Here is a 24352-nt window from a genome sequence, read left to right as displayed (position 1 = left end):
CCACAATGTTTTTTTCTAGTGTGAATACTGATGAAAAGTATTCATTTAGAACTTTCCCTATCTCCTCTGACTTCACGCACAACTTCCCACTACTATGCTTGGTTGGCCCTCATCTTACTCTAGTCATTCTTTTATTTTTGATAAAGCTATAGAAAGTCTTGGGTTTTCCTTGATCCTATCTGCCAATGACTTCTCATATCCTCTCGTGGCTCCTCTTAGCTCTCTCTTTAGGTCTTTCCTGACTAACTTGTAACTCTCAAATGCCCTAACTGAGCCATGGTATCTCATCCTAATGTAAGCTGCCTTCTTCCTCTTGAAGAGTGATCCAGCTTTCTTAGAAAACCACGGCTTCAACACTGCACAACGTCTTCCCTGCCTGACAGGTACAAACTTACCAAAGACAAACAGTAGCTGGTCCTTGCATAAGCTCCACATTTCAATTGTGTCCATCCCTGCAGTTTCTGACCCCATCCCCTGCATCCTAAATCTTGCGTAGTCACATCATAATTGCTTTTCCCCCAGCAATAACTCTTATCCTGCGGTATATATCTATCCCTTTCCATCACTAAAGTAAACATAATCAAATTGTGGTCACTATCACCAAAGTGCTCACCTACTTCCAAATCTAACACTGGCCGGGTTCATTACCCAGTACCAAATCTAGTGAGGCCTCGCCCTTTTGTTGGCCTGTCTACATACTGTGTCAGGAAACCCTCCTGCACACTTTGGACAAAAACTGACCCATCTAAAGTACTTGACCTGTAGTATTCCCTGTCAATATTTGGAAAGTTAAAATTCTCCCATAACAACTACCCTGTTACTCTCACTCATATTGAGGATCATCTTTGCTATGCTTTCCTCTACATCTCTGGAGCTATTTGAAGGCCTATAGAAAACTCCCAACAGGGTAACCTCTTCTTTCCTGTTTCTAATCTCAGCCAAAACTACCTCAGTGAAGGAGTCCTCAAATGTCTTCGCTGCAATTATAATACTGTCCTTGAGTAACAGTGCCACACCACCCCCACCTCTTTTACTATTTTCTCTGTTCTTAATGAAGCATTTAAATACTGGAACCTGCAATAAGCATTCCTGTCCCTGTCCTACCCATGTCTCTGAAATGGCCACAACATCGAAGTCTCAGGTACCAACCCATGCTGCAAGTTCATTCACCTTATTCCGGATGACCCTGGCATTGAAGTAGATACACTTCAAACCAACTTCTTGTCTACAGATACCTTCTTGCACTCTTGAAATCTTAGTTCTGACTTCACTACTCTCATCTTCCCGTATGCTTGAACTATAATTTTGGTTCCCATCCCTCTGCTAAATTAGTTTAAACCCACCTGAAAAGCATTAGCAAATCCCCACCCCACCCCACCCCACCCCTCCCCCCAGGATATTGGTACCCCCCCTGGCTCAGGTGTAGACGATCCTGTTTGTAGAGGTCCCACCTACCCCAAAATAAGCCCCAATTATCCAGGAATCCAAAACCCTCCCTCCTGCACCATCCCTGCAGCCACATGTTCAACTCCCTATTCCTCGCTTTGCTAGCACGTGGCACGGACAACAATCCAGAGATAACAACTCTGCTTGTTCCAGCTCTAAGCTTCCACCCTACCTCCTTGAATTTCTGCTTTAAATCCCTGTCTCTCTTTCTAACTACGTCATTGGTGCCTATGTGGACCACTACTTGGGGCTGCTCCCCCTCCCCCTTAAAGATCCTGAAAACAGAATCAGAGAGATCACAGACCCTGGCACCTGGGAGGCGACACACCAACCGTGAGTCTCTCTTGTTCCCACAGAACCTTGTTTCTGTCCCCCTAACAATGGAGTCCCCGATGACGAAAGCTCTGCTCCTCTTTCCCCTTCCCTTCTGAGCCACAGGGACAGACTCTGCACCAGAGACTGTGCCCCATTGCTTACCCCTGGTAAGTCATCCCCCCCAACAGTGTTCAAAATAGTATACATGTTGTTGAGGTGAATGGCCACAGGACATCCTTGCACTGCCTCCAGTTCCATTTCCGTCCCCTGACGGTAACCCATCTGCCTTCTTCTTTTACCTGAGGTGTGACTACTTCCCTGTAACTCCTCTCAATAACCCTCTCTGCCTCCTGAATGATCTGAAGTTCATCCAGCTCCAGTTCCAGTTCCAGTTCCCTCATGTGGTTTTCAAGGAAATGGAGTTGGGCGCACTTCCCGCAGATGCAGTCAGCAGAGACACTACTAGTGACCCTTATCTCCCACATTCTGCAGGAGGAACATTCAACTGACCTAATCTCAATTCCCATTATTCTAAATTCCTAAATGAGACAAGTAAAAAAAACAATTTGTTACTTCCTTGTGTCCTTCCGATTCTGCTGTCTTCTCCTCAGGTTGTCTTCTTATTTTTTACTGTTTTTACAAGAAAAGGTACCTTTTGATAGATAATGTCTTCTGGGATTTCTTTGAGAGCAAGATCTTTATTCCTTTGGATGGCAGTTGGTCTCCAGTTCAATGGGCAGTTGGTCTGACCAGTTTTCAAAATGTCCTTGTTTTATACCCTCTACATCACACTCTCTCATCGGTCTGATGTTGTCAGAGCAATAAATTCAAACTCAGCTGGGTTTTAGTATCCTGAGCTTTATTTATATTAATTGGTTAAATTTGAGTTGTTGTCAAAACAGCAACCAAAACTCAGGTGTCTGTTTAACAGCCACTTGTCACATGTATCTATTTTGGAACTTCCCATCTCTTTGCTGTTCTGTGTACAGGCAGTTGTGGCTGTACTTTTAAATTCAGAAAATACTTTTTGTCTTAAAGTGATCACACTCTCTTTTGAGTTCATAACTGTATGATATATTACCAAGAAAGGGCTGAAACCATGTATGTGCACATTTCCAAATGAGCACATGTGTACAGTTGTTCGCCATGTGCGATATTATGAGGCATTGCTACCCAAGGTTTGAACAGTGAGGCATGAATTGGTGACCATCCACATGCCTTTACATCTCATTATTACTTATTCTCATCTCATTTATAGACAACTCGCTTTCTCCCACTCAACAAAGAGAAACTAAATGATGCCAATGTCTGACACGAACATCAAACTGGGTACCTTCCTGCTGCAGGGCTCCATCTCAACCAACTGTCCACAACATCTTAGGACAGATTCCACAGGTAGTGACCACCGTCAGCCCACATCCCCATCCACCTAGAGTGGCATCGAGCATGCACCAGCCTCATCACATCACCCTGGCACATCTCTGATTCACTTATAATACTTATTCACTTCAGTGCTGCACTTTGGAATGTCTCAGCACCTTGCATTTTCATGTTGCTGCAAGGCTGCTTTGGGCATAGGAACAGCCACCCAACTCATGAGTTGGAGCAGTATGCATCTCAAGGCTGTTAGCTTGCTGTCTTTGAACTCACCGGCTTTGTCCACATTTGGACACTCATTGCATCGTAGCCTTGCTTGCCTTTTAGTGTTTTGCTGCATCTTTCAGAACTTCTAGACTCACACTATTTCTGTATTGTCTTGCCTTTTAACATAGACACAAAACCAAGTGGCTTGTCATGTTTTCCAGCAGTGATCAGTCAAGGGGGCAGACGTATTGATTTACAGCAATGTGCAAAATCAATACGCCAGTAGTTTACGTGGCAAACTCACAGAATGCACTTCAAACAAATGGCAATCTCTGTACATTTGTGAGGTATTGTGTTGTTGGTATCTTTACTAACTCACTCACCAGCTCACTATATTAATCAATACCAATTCTCAGTGATTCATTCCCCTTTACTAACCCATTGTTTACTATAATGCGATCTCATTCTTTCATAAAACCTGTTTTTGTAGCGTATTTTACTATTACAAGATAAATGAAATTAAAATACCCCTTCCAACTCATTACTGCTTTTTCACACCTTCAATCCTTATCAGTCCTTGCTACAAGCAGTGTTTAGGCCTATTTCTACATCAAAAGTTACCTCTGAACAAGTATTAATATAGTAATGTATTCAAAACAATATCCTCCCGACACCACCTCCCAAAACCAACCCGAAACTATGGAAAGATTATTGTATTAATCCGCCCTTACCAACCGTCTCTCAGGACTTGAATAGGTGACAGAATATTAAACAGTTTCCCCAACTAGTAAATACATTAGACAGGTTAAAAATCACACAACACCAGGTTAAATCACCAGGTGATTTTTAACTTTGTACACCCCAGTCCAACACTGGCATCTCCAAATCATGATATCAGACAGGGCCGCTGTCCGCTTTACTGTCAAAACAGCACTTCAGTGAAATTGCATGAATAAATGAAACTCACACTGGCAAATAGTAAACTAATCTCATGACCCAGCTGCAGTAATCAGTTTAATATCCCTTATTCTTTTATTAAGTACATGTGTAATTTCTAATTTATTTAGAGTACATCAGTCTCGTACTTTTACTAACATTTACGAACGTAAAAGACAAAAGGGCCAAACGCAGGCAGGTGGGCCAGGTTTGGCATGGACGAGTTGGACCGAAGGGTCTGTTTCCGTGCTGTATGACTCTGTCAGTCTGCGACTAAAACCTCATAATTTTGCAAGCAGACCGTACAGACACTCTCAATCCTATCAGAGGTAACAGCCACCATTTAACAAATGTTTAAGCCATCTCCTGTTTCCCCAGGACGGAAGTCACCCAAACCTTTGTGTACAATACATAAAACAATGTAACACCATAGTGATAGAATCTTAATATATGTAAGAACTGCATTTCAGGATTCTATCACTGCCTCAAACCTGTACGACTGCAGTTGCTGAATAAAGAGGCTATTTTCACCACTCACCAATTTTGGTCGTTATTTGTACATGATCCCACAACATCTAAGGGAAACAGTCCTCATGCAAGTCAAAGAGGATTGTTGTCAGTCAGAGGGTACTGGCACAATCAGTCAAGGGAATCGTCCGCGATCAGTCCATGGGCTTGCGGCCAAAACCAGGGGTTTGGTATTATTACAGTCATGGGGCCATAATGATATGCTGACAACTGGGGACAGAGTAGCACTTGTTTAGTCAGGGCTCTGACATGGTGTTGCACTAACAAGGAGGAGCCGATATGGCTTGATTCTTGTAGCTGCAGTTACCATGATAATCAATAAAACAGCACCATCCTCATTACATGTCCTCCCACAGCGTTAAACAATATGAATGACAGACCGAAGACATTCCTTGCCTGACTCCCTTCACAAACTAAAATGTCCATCCCTACCTCTAATGACTCCTGAAGCTGTTGTATAAGCCACACAAGATACTTGGACATACTGAAGTCTTTTGTTGTTTTCACCATTGAGCATCATGTTGGACGGTTTTAAAAACTTTGGCATAATCTCTGACTGGAACATTTATTTGTTTGTACATCTCTCTCCACTGTCAGTAGAATCTTTTTTCAGAAATGAAGCTGAACTGCTCTTGTACTATGTTTTTTTCACAAGGACCATTCTGCCTGAGCCTGAGCATACACTGTTTTAGAACATAGAACATTACAGCGCAGTACAGGCCCTTTGGCCCGCGATGTTGCACCGCCCTGTCATACTAATCTGAAGCCCAACCTACCTACACTATTCCATATATGTCCATTTGCCTGTCCAATGATGACTTAAATGCACTTAAACTTGGCGAATCTACCACGGATGCAGGCAAAGCATTCCATACCCTTACTACTCTTTGAGTAAAAAGCTGAAAATGTGTTGCTGGAAAAGCGCAGCAGGTCAGGCAGCATCCAAGGAACAGGAGATTCGACTTTTCGGGCATAAGCCCTTCTTCAGGAATGAGGAAAGTGTGTCCAGCAGGCTAAGATAAAAGGTAGGGAGGAGGGACTTGGGGGACGGGCGTTGGAGATGCGATAGGTGGAAGGAGGTCAAGGTGAGGGTGATCGGCCGGAGTGGGGTGGGGCAGAGAGGTCAGGAAGAAGATTGCAGGTTAGGAAGGCGGTGCTGAGTTTGAGGGATTTGACTGAGACAAGGTGGGGGGAGGGGAAATGAGGAAACTGGAGAAATCTGAGTCCATCCCTTGTGGTTGGAGGGTTCCCAGGCAGAAGATGAGCGCTCTTCCTCCAGCCGTCATGTTGCTATGGTCTGGCGATGGAGGAGTCCAAGGACCTGTGTGTCCTTGGTGGATTGGGAGGGGGAGTTAAAGTGTTGAGCCACGGGGTGGTTGGGTTGGTTGGTCCGGGTGTCCCAGAGGTGTTCTCTGAAACGTTCCGCAAGTAGGCGGCCTGTCTCCCCAATATAGAGGAGGCCACATCGGGTGCAGCGGATGCAATAGATGATGTGTGTGGAGGTGCAGGTGAATTTGTGGCAGAAATGACAGCGGATGATATGCTGTATATGGAGGTTGGTGGGGTGGGAGGTGAGAACCAGTGGGGTTCTCACCTACCACCCCACCAACCGCCATATACAGAGTATCATCTGCCGTCATTTCCGCTACCTCCAAACGGACCCCACCACCAGGGATATATTTCCCTCCCCTCCCCTATCAGCGTTCCGAAAAGACCACTCCCTCCGTGACACTCTCGTCAAGTCCACACCCCCCACCAACACAACCTCCACTCCCGGCACCTTCCCCTGCAACCGCAAGAAATGCAAAACTTGCGCCCACACCTCCTCCCTTACTTCTCTCCAAGGCCCCAAGAGATCCTTCCATATCTGCCACAAATTCACCTGCACCTCCACACACATCATCTATTGCATCCGCTGCACCCGATGTGGCCTCCTCTATATTGGGGAGACGGGCCGCCTACTTGCGGAACGTTTCAGAGAACACCTCTGGGACACCCACATGGGATGAACTCAGACTTCTCCAGTTTCCTCATTTCCCCTCCCCCCACAATGTCTCAGTCAAATCCCTCAAACTCAGCACCGCCTTCCTAACCTGCAATCTTCTTCCTGACCTCTCCGCCCCCACCCACTCCGGCCTATCACCCTCACCTTGACCTCCTTCCACCTATCGCATCTCCATCGCCCCTCCCCCAAGTCCCTCCTCCCTACCTTTTATCTTAGCCTGCTGGACACACTTTCCTCGTTCCTGAAGAAGGGCTTGTGCCCGAAACATCGAATCTCCTGTTCCTTGGATGCTGCCTGACCTGCTGCGCTTTTCCAGCAACACATTTTCAGCTCTGATCTCCAACATCTGCAGACCTCACTTTCTCCTTTTTTTACTGTCTGAGTAAAGAAACTACCTCTGACATCTGTCTTATACCTATCTCCCTTCACTTTAACGTTGTGTCCCCTCGTGTTTGCCATCACCATACTTGGAAAAAGGCTTTCCCTGTCCACCCTATCTAATCCTTTGATTATCTTGTATGTCTCTATTAAGTCACTTCTCAACCTCCTCCTCTCTAACGAGAACAGCCTCAAGGCCCTCAGTCTTTCCACGTGAGACATTCCTTCCATACCAGGCAGCATCCTAGTAAATTCCTCTGCACCCTTTCCAGAGCTTCCACATCCTTCTTATAATGCGGTGACCAGAACTGTACACAATACTCCACAGTCCTGTGTGGCTGCTCCCTTAGGCAATGTGAGTATTTCAGACGTACTTCACTCGCAAGACCATTTATTTGTTGTCCATAAGAACGTAGGAACAAGAGCAGACCATTCAGCTCATTGAGTCTGTTCCACCATTTATGATGATGACAGATGGTCGAACATTTTATTGCCTTATATACGTACTATACAGATAATCATTGGGAATTAGAAATTTATCAAGCTCTACTTTGTTTTATTTTCCACCCGGCTCCTATTTAAATCTTTCTTCTCTCACCTTAAAATTATGCCCTCTAGTTTTGAATATCTCTGCCTTAGAGAAAAGATCATAGCTATTCACCTTATCAATGACCCTCATGATTTCATAAATCTTGATAAGGTCACCTCCACAACCTCCTACACTGCAGTGAAGAGCATCCCAGCCTATCCTTATTACTCAAACTCTCCAGTCCCAGTAACATCCTTGTAAATCTTTTCTGCACCCTCTCCAATTTCATAATATCCTTCAGAAAGCAGGGTGACCAGAACTGTCCAAAAGTGGCCTCACCAACATCCTGGCCAAAGTGAGGACTGCAGATGCTGTAAATTGGAGTAAACAATAGAGTGGTGCTGGAAGTGCACAGCAGGGCAGGCAGCATCTGAGGAACAGGAAAACATGATTCCTGATGAAAGGCTCCTGCCCGAAACATTGATTCTCCTGTTCTTCGGATGCTGTCTGACTTGCTGTGCATTTCCAGCACCACTCTAACCTTATCACCAACATCCTATGCAATCGCAACATGATGTCTCAACTCCCATAACTCAATGGCCTGACCAACATCCTGTGCAACGACAACATGATGTCTCAACTCCCGTATTCAATGGCCTGAGCAATGAAGGCAAACATGACAAACAACCCTGTCTACCTGTGATGCAACTTTCAAAGAATTATGTGCCTGAACCCCCTAGGTCTCTCTGTTCAACGTAAGAGTGTAGGGGCATTCTTAAGAGGGAAATAAGGAGGGAAAAAGGGAGATATGAGAAGATAGCCTTGGCAGATATGGTTAAGGATAGTCCAAAGACATTCTACAAGTACTTTAAGAGCAAAAGAGCAAGTAGGGAGGGAATATTGTTCCTTAAAGATCAATGAACTTATCTATGTGTGGAATCATAGGAGATGGGAGAGATGCTAAACAAATAGTTTTAACTGTGGAGAAAGCTAAGGAATACATTGTTTTTGAAAACAGTCCACATTATAGAAGACGAGGTGTTGGAGGTCTTAAAAAGTATAAAGGTAGATAAATCTCTCAAAGCTGATCAAGTGTGTCCCAGAACATTCTAGGGCCCCTTGCAGAGACATTTCTATTAACAGCAGCCACGGGTGAAGTGCAGGAAGACTTGGAGGGCGGGTAGTGTACCTTTATTTGAGAAAGGACAAAGCTTGAAACTAGAAACCGTTGAGTCTAACATCAATAGTGAGAAAGTTGTTGAAGGGAATTCTGAGTGATAGGATTTACATGTCCTTTGGAAAGGCAACGATTGGTTAGGGATAGTCAACATGGCCACGTGTGTGGGAAATCTTATCTCACAAACTGGACCATCTCAGTCACCTCCCTCCCCTTCCTGGGCCTCTTCATCTCCATCAACAGTGACTGACTCAACATCGACATCTTCTACAAACCTGAAAATGTGTTGCTGGTTAAAGCGCAGCAGGTCAGGCAGCATCCAGGGAACAGGAAATTCGACATTTCGGGCACAAGCCCTTCATCAGGAATGTGCCCGAAATGTAGAATTTCCTGTTCCCTGGATGCTGCCTGACCTGCTGCGCTTTAACCAGCAACACATTTTCAGCTCTGATCTCCAGCATCTGCAGACCTCACTTTTTATCTTCTACAAACCCACCAACTCACACAGCTATCTGGACTACACCTCCTCCCACCCTGCCTCCTGTAAAAACACTATCCCTTATTCCCAATTCCTCCTCCTCTGCCGCATCTGCTCCGAGGAGGACCAGTTCCACCACAGAACACCCCAGATGGCCTCCTTCTTCAAAGACTGCAGTTTCCTCTCACACCTGGTTGAAGATGCCCTCCAGCGCATCTCATCCACTTCTTGCACCTCCGCCCTCAAACCCCACCCCTCCAACCGCAACAAGGACAGAACCACCCTGGTTCTCACCTTTCACCCCACCAACCTCCATATACATCGCATCATCGTCCATCATTTCTGCAGCCCACAAACGAACCCCACCACCAGAGATATATTTCCCTCCCCACCCCTAAGCACTTTCTGTAAAGACCATTCCATCTATGACTCCTTCGTCAGGTCTACACCCCCGACCAAGCAACCCTTCCCTCCTGGCACCTTCTCCTGCTACTGCAGGAATCCAATACCTGTGCCCACACCGCCCCACCACCCCTCCATCCAATAATCCAAAGGAGCCTTCCACATCCATCACAGTTTTACCTGCACATCCATACATCAATTACTGTATCCGTTGCTCCCGATGCGGTCTCCTGTACATTGGGGAGACAGAACACCTACTTGCAGACTACTTCGATAACATCTCCAGGATACCCGCACCAACCAATCCCACCACCCTATGGCCGAACACTTCAACTCCCCCTCCCAAGTACATGCAGGACATTGGCCTCCTCCATTGCCACATCCTTACACCTGACACCTGGAGGAACACCTCATCTTTTGCCTTAGGATCCACCAACCACACATTATCACCAGTTTTCTCATTTCCCTAACCCTCACCTTATCCCAGTTCCAACCTTCCAACTCGGCACCGCCCTCATGACCTGTCCTACCTGTCCATCTTCCTTGCCACGTATCTGCTCCACCCTCCTCTCTGACCTATCACCCTTATCCCCACCACCATCTATCTATCGCAATTTCAGTTACCTTCCCCCCAGTCCCAACCCACACCCCTCCCATTTATCTCTCCACCCCTCTCAGCTCACAGCCTCATTCCTGATGAAGGGCTTTTGCCTGAAACGTCAATTCTCCTGCTCATTGGATGCTGCCTGACCTGCCATGCTTTTCCAGCATTAAACTATTGACTCCTTTAGCAAATAATCAATGCTAGATACTTCATGTTTCACGACAGCCAGTTTAAAGAATAAAAACATTCTGTAAAACTTATAAGCAATTTTACAAATGATTTGGGAAGTTTAACAGCAACATTTCATTGGCCTTTCCACTTGGATTATTATTTCTTCAAAACATTCAAGGGCTACTCACTGAGAATCTTACTCATTTTATTCCTTGTTGACTACAGTTTACCAAGTCAATATTTTTACAAATGATTCGCAAACTTACTCCTGAGAATTGACTTAATTATTTTGCAAAGTATGGAAGTAAGATTTATAGGTTGACTTTGTCTTTTTCAGATGTGAACATCATATTATCTTGTAAACTCCCTACTGATACATCCCCAGTGGCCTCATAATGATTATTGGTGCCTTATAAGCCTCCCTTGTGACTCTTTGCACTCTAGGATAAATATCATGTACCTTTCGAAATGTTTTAGTTCTGAACTCTCGAAATTGATATTAAAGTCTTTTGTTTAGTCTTGGCTACCCCTGAAAATGCATGCTGTTTGTCATTGTTTGATAGAAATTCTTATTCAGAATATTTATGAAATTTTATTCCTTATCAGTTACAAACTTATTGCTGTTTCTATGGTTTGTATTTCATTTCTACCTTCTTATAATTGTTCACTTGAGAAAACATTATGCTGCCCTATTAGTGCAAAATAACTGATATACTTGTAACTTATTTTTTTCTCTCTGTGCACCTTTAATTATCCTTTAAAGTATTCTTTGCATGACTATATTTTATATGTTCGTATATTTTTAAGTTTTTTTTATTAACTGCAAGTAACAGGTGTCTAATTGTTACAGACTGATTGAAAGATCTACTGTCATTTTTGTGTATTTAAAAATAGAAATTGAGTTAACTGTTCATGAATGCATTTATACATAGTTCATGTAGAGCCTGGAGTAGATCACTCAGCACCTTGAGTCTGTCCCATCATTCCATTGGACAATGGTTGATCTGTACTTCTACCCAATTTATTCATCTTTGATCAATATTCCTCAATACCCTTACCTACTCATAAATACAACAATCTGAATATGTATATCTTCTACAAATTCAACCATCATAAACTTGTGGAGAAGACATAGTCTTGTCCATGTTTTAAGATTATATATGATATTTTTTTCCCCAATAATAGAAACCCTTTTTTTCCACCATGTTAAATTATTTTCTTTTTAAATACTTATTAATGAAATCATCCTTCAATTTGCGACATGAGGGAATACACGCCTTGCTTCTTCAATCTATTTATAATTTAAGCCTTTAAGCCCTGGTAGAGTTTTGGTGAATCTGATGTGAATCCTCCGAACCCATGTTATGAACATGCACTGGGTGTGGTTCCCCAATTTTGTTTTGGTTCCAGATGGGCTATTTGTAACCATCTCCCTCTTAGTTTAGGAGGGGTGAACTGGCTCCTCTTGGTTTCTAACCCAAACTCTTCATTGGTCACAACAAGGTATTTTGAAAATAAATCCTTCTTTTATAGGTGCCTTTCTCCAGACCCAAATGAACTTATGTTTTGAAAGGAGCCAAAATAACCAGGCTTTCTTGAATTAATAAAAAGTGAGTTTATAAATTACTAACGACAAGAAGTAACAGTAATGTAGCACACAAGCACGTAGATTAGAAATAAGAAGTGAGTCTAAAAAGATTTTTTTGAGGAATAGGGAGCAGAGTCAGAATTGTACATGAACAGCAGATAGTTGGACGTTGCAGCCATTTCTGGTGCATGTTTCTGGTAACGTTGATGTTGGTAGTTGACTGAAATTCGGCTTTCTAGCTTGATTGAAACACTTTTGTCCTGATTCCTTTCAGCAATAGTTTAACTGACAGCACTTAGAGTAAAATACTTTGATCTTTTCTTTTCCTGCAGTGCATAGATGTTTAAATGGATGTTTTCAAAGCAGTGGCCCTCACAACATATTGGTCGATAACCCATACAGAGAAGGGAGGAAGTTCGCTTTTAACCCCTCTCCTTATGTATTCTTAAAAGGTGAGGATGAAAATTTGTGTCCCACCCAGACTGCCTTTATCAGCAGTCTGAAATACTCCCAGGCAATTGTAAGTTCAGTTTGTGAATCAAGTTCTCCCTTCTTTGACACTTGGTCAAGTGTGATATTCCAGACTGACTCTCTCCAGGCAGCCACTGAATTTATGCCTACATTCAACTTTGGCTGTGTGTCATCATTTTTATTTAAAGACTTAAAGTTCGATTTGTCCTTTGGTGAGCCAAGATTATGATCAGTGGTCATTGCAATCAGTACATCCTTGCATTTAACATGGTTAATGTATTTTGGAAAGCAACTTTCTGAATCATACAGGGAATCTTTTCAGCAAAGCAAAATAGCCTTATTCAGTAGCTGTTAATTTTGAAATGATGTTTTTCACTTTGTTATCTGATATCAGAGTCCAGTTGATATTTCAGATGGAATTAGTTTTTTATTGATTCAATTGGGACAGATCTTAAACAGCCAGTAGTAATTGAACAGAACTAGCAGTTCACAGTTGGAAATTGACTTACTGCAGCTTTCTGCTCTGAAACTTGCTATTACCAGAAAGCCATTTTGATGTTCGCTCACTGTACAGCTACAGGGTATGTAGGAGACATGTGAGCAGAAAAAAACAATTGTGTTTTTTGTTAAGCAATCAGCTGGTGGATTGTTACTGAACAGCAAAAGGTCTGTACCTGGAACTTTCAGTTATAAGTGTTTAATTCAATGCTGGTGACAAACATTTCTGTCAATTTGGACTTATATAACGGTAAGCCCACAGGGCCTCACTGTTACTCCTTCTGCATAGCCAGGACAATTATTTGTGTGCAAAAAACAAGTTAATAAGCAAAAAAGTTATTTCTTTTTTCATTTAAATGCAATTCAAAAGAAGTGTTCCCACATTAATTGTTTAGATTAACTTTTAATAACAGCAGAAGCTTTGTTTCCATGACAATGTGAGCCGGAGTGGAAGAGCTGTTATATTGTTCAGGCCAGCTGTAAGCTGTCAATCAGTGAATACTGCTTCTGATTGAAATGCTACTTGATTGACAGTGCCTTAAAGTACAGATATGAGACAGCAATTAAATGAACTGATTGCTGCTGTCTGAAAATGTTAAAAGCCAGCTATTTTATACATTGGAGCTGCAGTGCATCCTGAAAGCATCACTTTACATGAACAGCATTTTAACTATTCACCCACAAAATCTTTCTGGGAAATACAGAACAGGGTCCTTTTTTTATATGAAAAAAAGCTTATTATAACATCCACATCTCTGGAACTTCAAAAGTCAAACCACTTATTTGAACTCAGTGGTTGCAAGACAACTTTATTATAGAAAGCATGGAAACTTAGAGTGCAAAAGGAGCTCTCCAGCTCAAGTCCACTTTGCAGCTCTTGTTCCAAAACATTTCAAGGGATGGCACTTCAGTGCATATCCAAGTACTTTCTAAATGTTCGGAAATGTTCTGCCTCTATCACTTTTTCAGGCAGCAGGCTCCAGACTTGCACCACCCTCTGAATGAAAGAATTGCTGATCAAATCTATTCAAAATTTCCCATCTTTTACCCTAAATCTATGACTCCTAGTTATGGAGCCCTTAAAGTAGAGGAATAACACTTCCCTAGCCACTCCATCAAGAGCCCTCAGTTTTATCAACTTCAAATGGTCTCCCCTTGCTTTCCTCTGTTCCAAAGTAAATATTCCTAGCACATCCAATCTTTCTGCATAACTAAAATTATCTAATCCAAGTAACATCTTCGCAAATCTTTTCTGTTCCTTCTCTATTGCAATCACATATTTTCTGTATTTTGGGAGCCAGAACTATTTGTCACATTCCATCTGTGGTCGAGTTAGTAGTTTTTATGCCATTATTGTGCTGGTAGAATCTGATAATAACAAAAAGAGATGAGTATGCTAAATGACCAACAGAAGTAAATCATTGCCTGAGATTTCAATTTTAAAATATTTTTGCAGCAATAACATGCCAAAGTTCAAACGTTAATAGGCCAATTAAAAAAGGTAAATTTCCTATTCACTAACAGAACCAAAACCTGTCATTTTGATGCGATGTAATGCTGTTGCTGATATGCATTATCACAGGAATAGTCCCACAGTCATTCCCAGCTTTCTCCAGGGAGCTTCACCTCCCCCTGTTATGCCAGGTCAAAACTTAGTGTCCTTAGACAGTTATTCCTTTCCTAGATACAATTATCACCTGGCAGGTGATCATCTGTTCCTTAAGTTTCTGAATTCCCCATCTGTTTTGTTCCTTTCATTTTGAACAAAAACTGAATTCTCAAGGACATCATCTTTGGTCATTAAACCAAAACCAGTTCCCCTCTGTCCTCCCATAATAGTGATGTCACTCGCTCTGTGTCTCAAAGAGTAGGTGTTCTTTCTTTTCAGGATACTGTGACAAGGTGTTAAAACTGCCACCCAACTTCATTAGGTTTATGTTTTTAATTTCTCTCCCTATGGCAATTGGATCACACGTGCATGAGTCTGAGCTGAGGTGTTTATCTGTAATTTTTTTTTAACTTCAAGTTAAGATACATTGAAAATATAACCATCTTGTAAATTTGAGTGCACATGACAACAGTTCTGTCACAACATCCCAGCTCTTATATTCTGTGCATTGGTTAATAATAACTAGTATTCTTGAATGCCTTATGTACCTGTTGCAGCCACTTCAAGAATCTGTGAACATACCCTCTATTTCACTATACTTTTCAGCATCCAACTATTTCTTGTGTATTCTCTCACCTTGCTTGTTTTTTCCAAATGAATGATCTCTCATGTTCCATGTTGAACTCCATTTGCCATGTTTGACCAGCTTAACTAGTCCATTGATACCTTCCTAGAGTCTATAGTTTTCTTCTTTAACCAAGCAGCAATTTTTGTATCATCTGCAAACTTCATGCCCTCCTCTCAATCTTGAATCCTACCACTATTGTTGTTCCAGTCTTGTTCTTCCCCCCACTGTGCACCCGAGCCACCAATGGTGCCACAGACTTGGCTATACCTGCACATCGTAGGGGAATGTCACTCTCTGAATAATGGGAAGGTGATGTTTTGAACAAAGCAAACATGAACCATCTTCATTACAAAAGCAGAAAAAAAACTTCATTAAAATAGAAGAATAAAATGTAACTGAAACTTAATTTCAAATGACAAGGTCCTACTCCATGCCTCTGTTCACAGAAGGGCTAACAGGTGTGCTGTTGTGGTGGTCTGATTCAGATGTTTTAGCAAGTCTACAGTTTTCATGATTTAACTTGTGTTAATTTGTGTTGGAAACCTGGTCACAAAATCAGGATACGGATTAACAAAATGCCAAAGTTTGTTGAGAATTTCTGACCATGTGTACCTAACCTTTTCTTACGATCTATTACTATGTCTCTGTTTTATCTTGAATACAGTCAGTAAAACCATCAGGCTGGAGGTGGCAACAGTCTCAGAATATAGAACAATCCAGAATGTAATTGGCTACGTGAAAGGATCCATCAACCCAGGTGACTTAATATTATAGGCCAACTTGCATGAATTTTTCATACAACATGTATAGTAATTCTGCAGGTCTGACAGAAATTGAACTTCTATTCAGTAATGTTATTTTATTTACTATCTTCACTCCGTACTTTCTCTTCTAATTGTGCTTTGCATGTCATTTCCAATTTAATAACAGATCCCATGTCTTGATTGAGAGGAAATACAGAAAATTTATATTAAAAGATCAGATATGCACAATGTCATCTTTTTGGATGTGTGACAGGAATTGGTGCTGTACTTTGTACTATATAGCATCCCTGCTCACATGAAGTAATTTCTTTGCAACTACAAAATGATTTTTTTTAACTGCCTTTCATTTTTGCTGCAGCAGGTTTCCCTGAGTGCAGCACTTCGACCAAATATGATTAACCGAGAGGAAAGTGTACCACAAGTGAGCTTTTGAGAAATTGTGTGTTCTACCATGACCATTAAATTAAAATTGAATCTGTCAAGCAGTTGAAGTGCTTTGTCCACTCCAATTTTTTTTTCATGAATAACCAGCTCTTTAAGAAAGTTGCATGTATATTACTTCATTACCTTTGGAACTGGTGCCCTTTCTCCTCTTGTTTCAGTGAGCAAGCGGTCAATCTATGAAACAAGCTCCCCAAGGAGATAGGGCAAGCAGTTAGTATTGATTCATTTAAATGCAAATAAGGTAGATTTCGTTCAGAAAATAACACTTTAGGTTGCAGTACACAAGCAATTTCAGCCATGACAGGTGATAAGTGCAGCATGCTTGAAAGGAGCATGTAGTTTTGGACCCATGGTTCCCAAAGCTTTCTACCACTTGGGTTTTCAGCACATTAGTCTACAACAGAGCCAGATGTAATTGATAGTTGATATGATTAGTTGACAACTCCATTATTATTAGGTGAGCACTGAGTTGGTAAAAGACAAATTAGTTGGACTTCCTTCATTATTTATCTGGTAGTTCCTATAAATAAATGCTGTTGTCGCAGATATTTCCTGATTATTTTTCGTTAAACGTATTCATTATTGGCATGTGAGCATCACTAGCATGGTCAGCATGTATTACACACCTCTAATTTCTCAAGAAGATGGCGGTAAGTTTTCCTCTTGAAACACAGAACCTCACTTGATACACGCTCAGAGTACTACTAAAAATGGAATTCCAGATTTTGACCCATTGGCAGAGAATGGATGCTGATGTAGTTGCAAGTTAGTACAATGTTTGGCTTGGAAGAAACATTTGCAGCTTGTCACATTTACAGCATCAGTTGCCCTTGATGTTAAAGGTGGTAGAAATTGCAGATTTGGCCAGTAATAAGAACGTTGACAAGAAAGTTGCATTGTTGTGGACTATGATGACTTTCTTCAGTATTCTTGCAGCTGAATTCTTCTCGGGATGGGTCCATCACTCTCCTGATTTATACCTTGTAGATCACACTTATACCTTGTAGATGGGCTGTGAGAAGTCAGAATGTGATTTACTCACCTCCTCATTCCTGGTCTTTGATACCCTTATGTACTGAGTACATTTATATGGCTCTTCCAGTTCATTTTCTTTGTAGTGGTAATCCCCCAGGAAGTTGGTTGTGTGGGATTCAGTGTTGATAATGTTGTTGAATGTCAAGGGGAGAGAGTTTGATTCTCTTATTGGAGATGATCATTGCCTCACATTTGTGTGGCATGAATGTAAAATATCCTCTTTATTTTTCCCTTCGTTGCTTTGGTACGGAATATTACTAACTTACAAGTCTTCGATTTGACACAACATGTAATTGAAATCAAAGATAGCATCAAATCTTGTTTACAAAGTATCGGAGGTACATTGAACCATGTTCAGTGGCATGTGCTGTGCAAGTGCAGAAGATGCAACACTTATCCTTTTATCTCCAGTCTTTTCTCATCAAGATTCCAAACACTCCTTCAAGTGAAATGGAGAAACTGTCAAGCAATATAAATTAAGTTTCACCTAAGTAGAACCAAAGTGCAATTTTAAATGAATTTAAAACACATTTAAACAACCTGAATCTGGAAATCAGGGTTAAACAAAAATGATGTGATTGGGTAACAGGCAGGAAAGATTAAATGATAAAATATTTCATGATACAAGGCCAGAGGGAATATGAATGAGACAAAAGACAAACAAAAGATATGTTTCGAGGAGGTGTGGATGGCATGATAGCAGCAATCTGAATGTAAAGTGAAGGAAATAAAAGAAAGATGGGGGACCAAAACAAGCAACAAGAAAAAAACTGGTGATGAAAATTAGGATTATTGATATTGAGCATAAAAGTGTCCAATTGAAAGGTGAAGTGCTATTATTAGTATGTATTGAGCTTCCTTGGAACACTGCAGCAGACCAAGGACAGAAATGGCAGATCTATATGGAAAATTAAAATGATAAATGACTGGAATCTCAGGATCACATTTACATGTTCCATAAAGTGGTCACCCAGTCTATGTTTGGTCATTCTAGAGTGGAGGATATTGAAGTATAAGCTGCAAACACTATAGATTAGATTGACAAAATTGCAGCTTCACTTATTCTGTTTGATGCCTTGGACAATAGAAGGAAGGATGTGAAAAGGCAGATGTTGCATCCCCTGTGCTTTCATCGTAAGATGCCAGAGGAAAGGGAAAGCATGTTGGAAATTATTGAGGAATGGATTTAGTCATGTAAGGAATAATCCCCTTGGGAATGATGCAAGTTAAGTTTAGGAAAATATGTGCTTGATTGCATCATGCAGATGTCAGAGATTTATTAATTGATTAAAATGATTTGCGGGTTTGGAAGTGAGAAAAGAATGTTGTGCATGTTGCATCAGTACCTGAGAACTTATGAACACTGTGTAATAATCACTGAGAATTCCACCTCTGGCTTTGTATTGGAAGGTCATTGAGGCTGCAGTTAAAGATGATTGGGGCCAAGGGCAAACCATTAGGAATTCCTGTTGTTATGTCCTGGACCTGAGATGATTGACCTCCAACAGACACAGCCATTTTCCTTTATGACTTCTACTGATGAGCCTTTGTGCTTTGACTCTCGCTGACGTCAATCTTACTGGTTCTCCTTGATGCTGCAGTTTGTCAAATACTCTTCTGATGTCAAGGAGAGTCACTGTCACTTATTCTCTGGGATTCAGCTCGTTGATTTATGGTTTGACCAAAGCTGTAGAACCAGTGAGTAGATCGTAGCAGTGCAAGTCCATCTCAGAAGCACTTTGCAATGGATTAGGAGTAGAGAAATGGGGCAGATTGAATTTGTTGTGTTTTTTTTGTGGACAGGATGGGCTGAATTTTTCCAACTCTCTGGAAACAGGCTAAAGGGCAAGGGAAATTGGGATGAGGAAAAGGGAAGAAGGTGGAGTATAATATGGGGCGGTTGAGCAAGAGTGGAATACCTGTAGTCTTACCCCAACATACCACCTTCCCAATAGTAGGGAAAATGGTGCAGCTTTCCCACTCCACGGCCATTTGAACAAAAAAAGTGGCCAATAATTAACAAATTAATGGACTATACACACTGTCACTGACATTTTACCAATGGGGGGGGCGGGGGGGAAGATCCTCATCCCTTGGGGAAGCCACAAAGTCAATCCTGAACTGAACCAGCCAGATAAATACTTTGGCTACAAGAACAGATCAAGGGCTGGAAATTCTGTCTCTCCAATGCCTGCTCACCATCTACAAGACAGACATGTGATCAAATACATTCCACTTTCTTGGGAAGAACACTACTCAAAAAAATGAAGAATTCAACACCATCAAGGACAAAACATTTGCTTCATTGGTACCACACCCATCATGCATGGCAGCACTGTGTGTATGTCACCTGTTGGACACAGTACAGTAAATCCATCCAGGCTCGTTAGATAATATCCCCCAAACTTCAACCTGTAACATTTAGAAGGACAAGAGCAGCAGCTGCAACATACCCTGCAAGCCACACGCCATCCAGATGTAGAACTGTTCCTTCACTGTCCCTGGATCAAAATCCTGGAACTCCCTTCCTAGCAACATTATAACTATGCCTATACCCTAAAGCACTGCATCAGTTCAGGAAGGCACCTCAAGATCACCTTCTTCAGTGCAATTTGGAATGGCTGTAGATGATGGCCCAGACAGTGATGCTCGCATTCCATGAGCAAATAACTATAGGAAAATGTACAAGATTCTGAGGGAGCTTGATGGGGTAGATGAAATGTCTTTACTAAAAGGGTTGTAAATCTTTGAAACCCTGCACCCCAGAGGGTTGTAGAGTTTTCATTATTGAATAAATTTAAGGATGATGTAACAAATATTCGGAGAATTTAGGGAGATGGTGAGTGGATAGAAACTAGAGTTGATGTCCAAGGCCAGCCATAATAAATGTTAGAACAAGCTCAATGGGCTACATAGTCTACTCCTGCTCCTATTTCTTGTAGTCTTCTGACTAGATGTGACACTGGGCCCCACAAAGCCTGAATTGGGACCAGAATCAATGTCCTGTTACCAGGACCATGCGCACCGCAGCAATTTTCCGTATTGTTGGGTATGTGTCAGCTTTGTAGCTTGACTGGAGCAGCTTGGCTTGAGGCATGACTAACCCTGGAGCACAATCTCAGTATTATAACTAGAATTTTTTCAGGGCTCATAGCCCTTTCTGTAACTAGTGCCTTCAGTAATTTCTTAATATTATGCAGTCAATCAATTGGCTGAAAACTGGCATATATGACAGCAATGGCCTCTGGAGAAGATCCTCTATTTTACTGTTTTGGTCAAGGATGGCTGCAAATGCATCCTTGTCTTTTATATTAGGTTCTCCATCATAAAGGATGGTGATGTTTATGGAGTTTTGATCATCCTATTAGTTGTTTAATCTCCTGGTATCATTCAGAACTGGATAGGGTAGGGCTACAAACTTTGATTTATTCCATCTGTTGCAGGATCACTGTCCATAACAAACTGCGCTAATCTGCAATGACCTCTATTATGGATGATTATTTTGCTGTTATGAGCCTAAGAATAGTTTTTTTTATATAGCAAGAAAGGCCTGTTAAAGATATCAGAATGTATCCAAGCGTTTTCCAGCCAACGTAGTATTTTTGAGTTTTAGCTATTGTGTAAAATAAGAAACACAGTTGATTTCACCACGACAAACTCCCACAAACCACAATATGACAATAACTAAGTACTCCTTTTATTGGTGTTAGTTGGAAAATAAATATTAGCCGAGATCCTGACACAATCTTCTTTGTTTTTTCCGAAAAGTAGTGCCATGAAGCTAGTTTTAGGATGGAGTCTTCCTAGATTTTATGCTCCATCTCTTAATCCATGACTTTAAGATTCAGTGCTGCTATTGAGATGACACTGGCTCTGATGGTGGGGTTAAATTTGGCTGACAGTCCTATCAGCTGGTGGTCTTTTGTATGTTCGTTGCAATGATTGTTATTTTCAAGGACAATGAAGTACAGATGTAGTTATTTCTATTGAATTGTCTGAGTTAGGAACATGAATAAAAACCTGGTAGCTTTAATATTAAAAAAAAACATTTTATATTTCTGCTCAGAAGAAATCTTAAATCTTCTATTCCCTCCTGTTACGTTGCAAGGAGAAATGCATTACAGAAAGGTTTCAGTTATTTCTTTAAATTGACATTTGAACAAGATGTTCTACCTCTTAATTTCTCTTCCTTCTTAAAGATCATGTTCATGGCAATGACAAACAACAGGACACTGATTGAGCTGAACTTTTATAATGTTCTTGCCAGAATATCAAGTTTGTGCTACATGACATTTCAAGTAGTAAATCAAGGTTGTATTTCAAATGATAAAGATATAAAATTCAGCACAACATGTTTTGTTTGAATAAGTTTGCTGAAGTTTTCCTTTTATGTGAGGTGTGAACTAAGAACAGGCCCCTTGAGCCTTCTCCATCATTCAATAAGATCATGGTTGTTCTGATTGTGACCTCAAATCCGTATTTTCATCTACCCCAAGCAACCTTTCACCCTTTGACCACAATCATATATCCACCTCTGCCTTAAAAATATTTAAAGACACTGATTCCACTGTCTTTTCAGGAAGAGAGTTCCAAAGACTCTCAACCCTTGAAAGAGTTCCATTTCTCTGTATAACCCTCTGTTGATCCTTTATTCTTGAACTGTAACCCTCAGTTTTAGATTTTCTCAAAGGAAACATCATCTCTCCACATCTAACCTGTCAAGAACTCTCAAGTTTCAATCAAGCCAGCTTTTACCTTTCTGAACCCCAGCAGAATCAAGACTAGCCTATCCAATGCTTCTTCTTGAGGCTATTCACCCATTCCAGTATTAGCTGGTAAACCTTCTCTGACCTTTTGCCACACGTTTACACCTTAACTTAAATAAAATTAACAATACTGTACATAGTACTTCAGATATGGTCTCCCTATGCCCTGTGAAACTGAAGCATAATATCTCTACCTTTGTATTGAATTTCCCTTGCAATGAGTTATATTTTATTTGTTTTCCCTGTTACTTGCTGTAACTGAATACTGAACTTTTGTGATATTTGCACTCGGACTTCCAGATTCCTCTGATCTCATAGCTCTGTAATCTCTCACGTTCATATAATAGGATTTAATTTTAGTCTTCCTACCAAAATAATCAATTTCAATTTTTTTTCAACATTTATGCTCATTTTCCTGATCTTTGTCCATTCACAAAGCATATCTATACACTTTCATATGTCCTCTTACCAACTTCCTTTCTGACCTATGTTGATGTCTTAGAAGATTTGACAACCATACCTTCTAACCTTCAACCAAACAACTTTTATAAACTTAAAAATGTGTTGCTGGAAAAGCAGAGCAGGTCAGGCAGCATCAAAGGAGAAGGAAGAAGGGCTTATGCCCGAAACATCGATTCTCCTTCTCCTTTGATGCTGCCTGACCTGCTCCGCTTTTCCAGCAACACATTTTTAAGCTCTGATCCCTCGCATCTGCAGTCCTCAATTTCTCCTAACTTTTAGAAACTGTAAACAGTTGTGATCTCAGACTGATCTCTGTTGTTAAGATGATTTGTTAAATCTCTATAATTTGAGAAAGATCCTTTTTTCCTATTCTCTACTTCCTGTTAGCCAGGAAATTTTCAATCCATATTAATGTCCTTCCCCCTACACCATGAGCTTTATATTTCTGCAATAATCTTGAATGTCTCCTTGAAATCTAAGTATAGTGCATCCCCTGGTTCCCCTTTATCCACAGCATGTTATTTCCTCTTATAACCAGTTGAGTGGTTCAACTTGATTTTCCTTTCACAAAACCATATTAGTTGCCTTGAAATTGTTAAAGTATCCTACTGTAACATGTTTAGTAATAGCTTTTAATATTTTCCAGCTATTTGGCAGATGCTAAGCGAACATACCCATAGTTTCCTATATTTTGCCTCCCTCTTACTGAATAGAAGGGTGGCATTTGCTACTTCCTAATCTCACATGAGCCTTCAGTGAGCTTGGAGAGTTTTGTAAAATTGAAACCAACACCTTTACTATCCCACTTGCTACTTCCTTTAAGACCATCAGATGAGATCCAACAGAGCTGAGCATTTATCAGCATGCAGCTTCAACAATTTGCTCAGTATCTCTGATTTATAGCAACTTCTGAGACATTTCTTGTTTCCTCCGCAGAGAAGACCAATGCAAAACACCTATTCAATTCATTTACCATCTCTTTATTTACTATGTGTAATTCTCCAACTTCTGTCTACAGGAACAACACTCACTTTGTTAACTCTTTTATTTATGGAAACTGTTTCCATCTGTTATATATTTCTATGATCTTTCTTTTGTATTGTAACTATTCCCAACCTATTAATTTTTTAGTCATTCTTTACTGTTTTGTATATCCTGTCAGTGTACAATTCTATATTTATTTCTTTCAGTCTGTTACTACCCTCAGCATATCTAATTAACCACGGGTTGTGGATCCAACTCTTGGAATTGTTCTTATGCATTGAACTGTGTCTATTCTGTGTATTCTGAAATATTCCCAAAAATGTCTCCTGCTGCATCACTATTGACTTGCTCTTCAATCTAATTCAATGTAGCCAACTCTGTTTACATGCCTTCATAATTCCTCTTAAATTTTGAAATAAACGTCTTGGACCCACCCTCTCTCCTTCAAGCTACATGTAAAATTCAATCATATTATTTTTTTCTGCTAACTGAGCTGCCTTCATTAATTAATACTATCCTCTTACATAATAACTTTACAACTCAGTGTTTC

At 40.9% G+C, this 24352-nt stretch overlaps 1 protein-coding gene across 5 annotated transcripts in view; it reads left to right on the top strand.

Moving 5' to 3' along the window:
• LOC132821532 (inactive N-acetylated-alpha-linked acidic dipeptidase-like protein 2) overlaps window positions 1-24352 on the top strand; it is a 973299-nt gene that overhangs the window by 670201 nt on the left and 278746 nt on the right. For 4 of the 5 annotated variants that reach the window (XM_060834141.1, XM_060834143.1, XM_060834142.1 and 1 more), the window contains one exon: window positions 16012-16104. The exons of the other annotated variant lie outside the window; for it this stretch is intronic. In XM_060834141.1, the coding sequence (XP_060690124.1) occupies window positions 16012-16104 (93 nt within the window). The remainder of the gene's footprint in view (window positions 1-16011; window positions 16105-24352) is intronic. 5 annotated transcript variants of the gene reach the window in all.

Source organism: Hemiscyllium ocellatum, chromosome 13 (genome assembly GCF_020745735.1).
Source record: "Hemiscyllium ocellatum isolate sHemOce1 chromosome 13, sHemOce1.pat.X.cur, whole genome shotgun sequence".
In the NCBI taxonomy this organism is placed as follows: Eukaryota; Metazoa; Chordata; class Chondrichthyes; order Orectolobiformes; family Hemiscylliidae; genus Hemiscyllium; species Hemiscyllium ocellatum.
The sequence above is the reverse complement of the archived record's forward strand: the minus strand, read 5'-3'. Positions and strand labels throughout refer to the sequence as shown.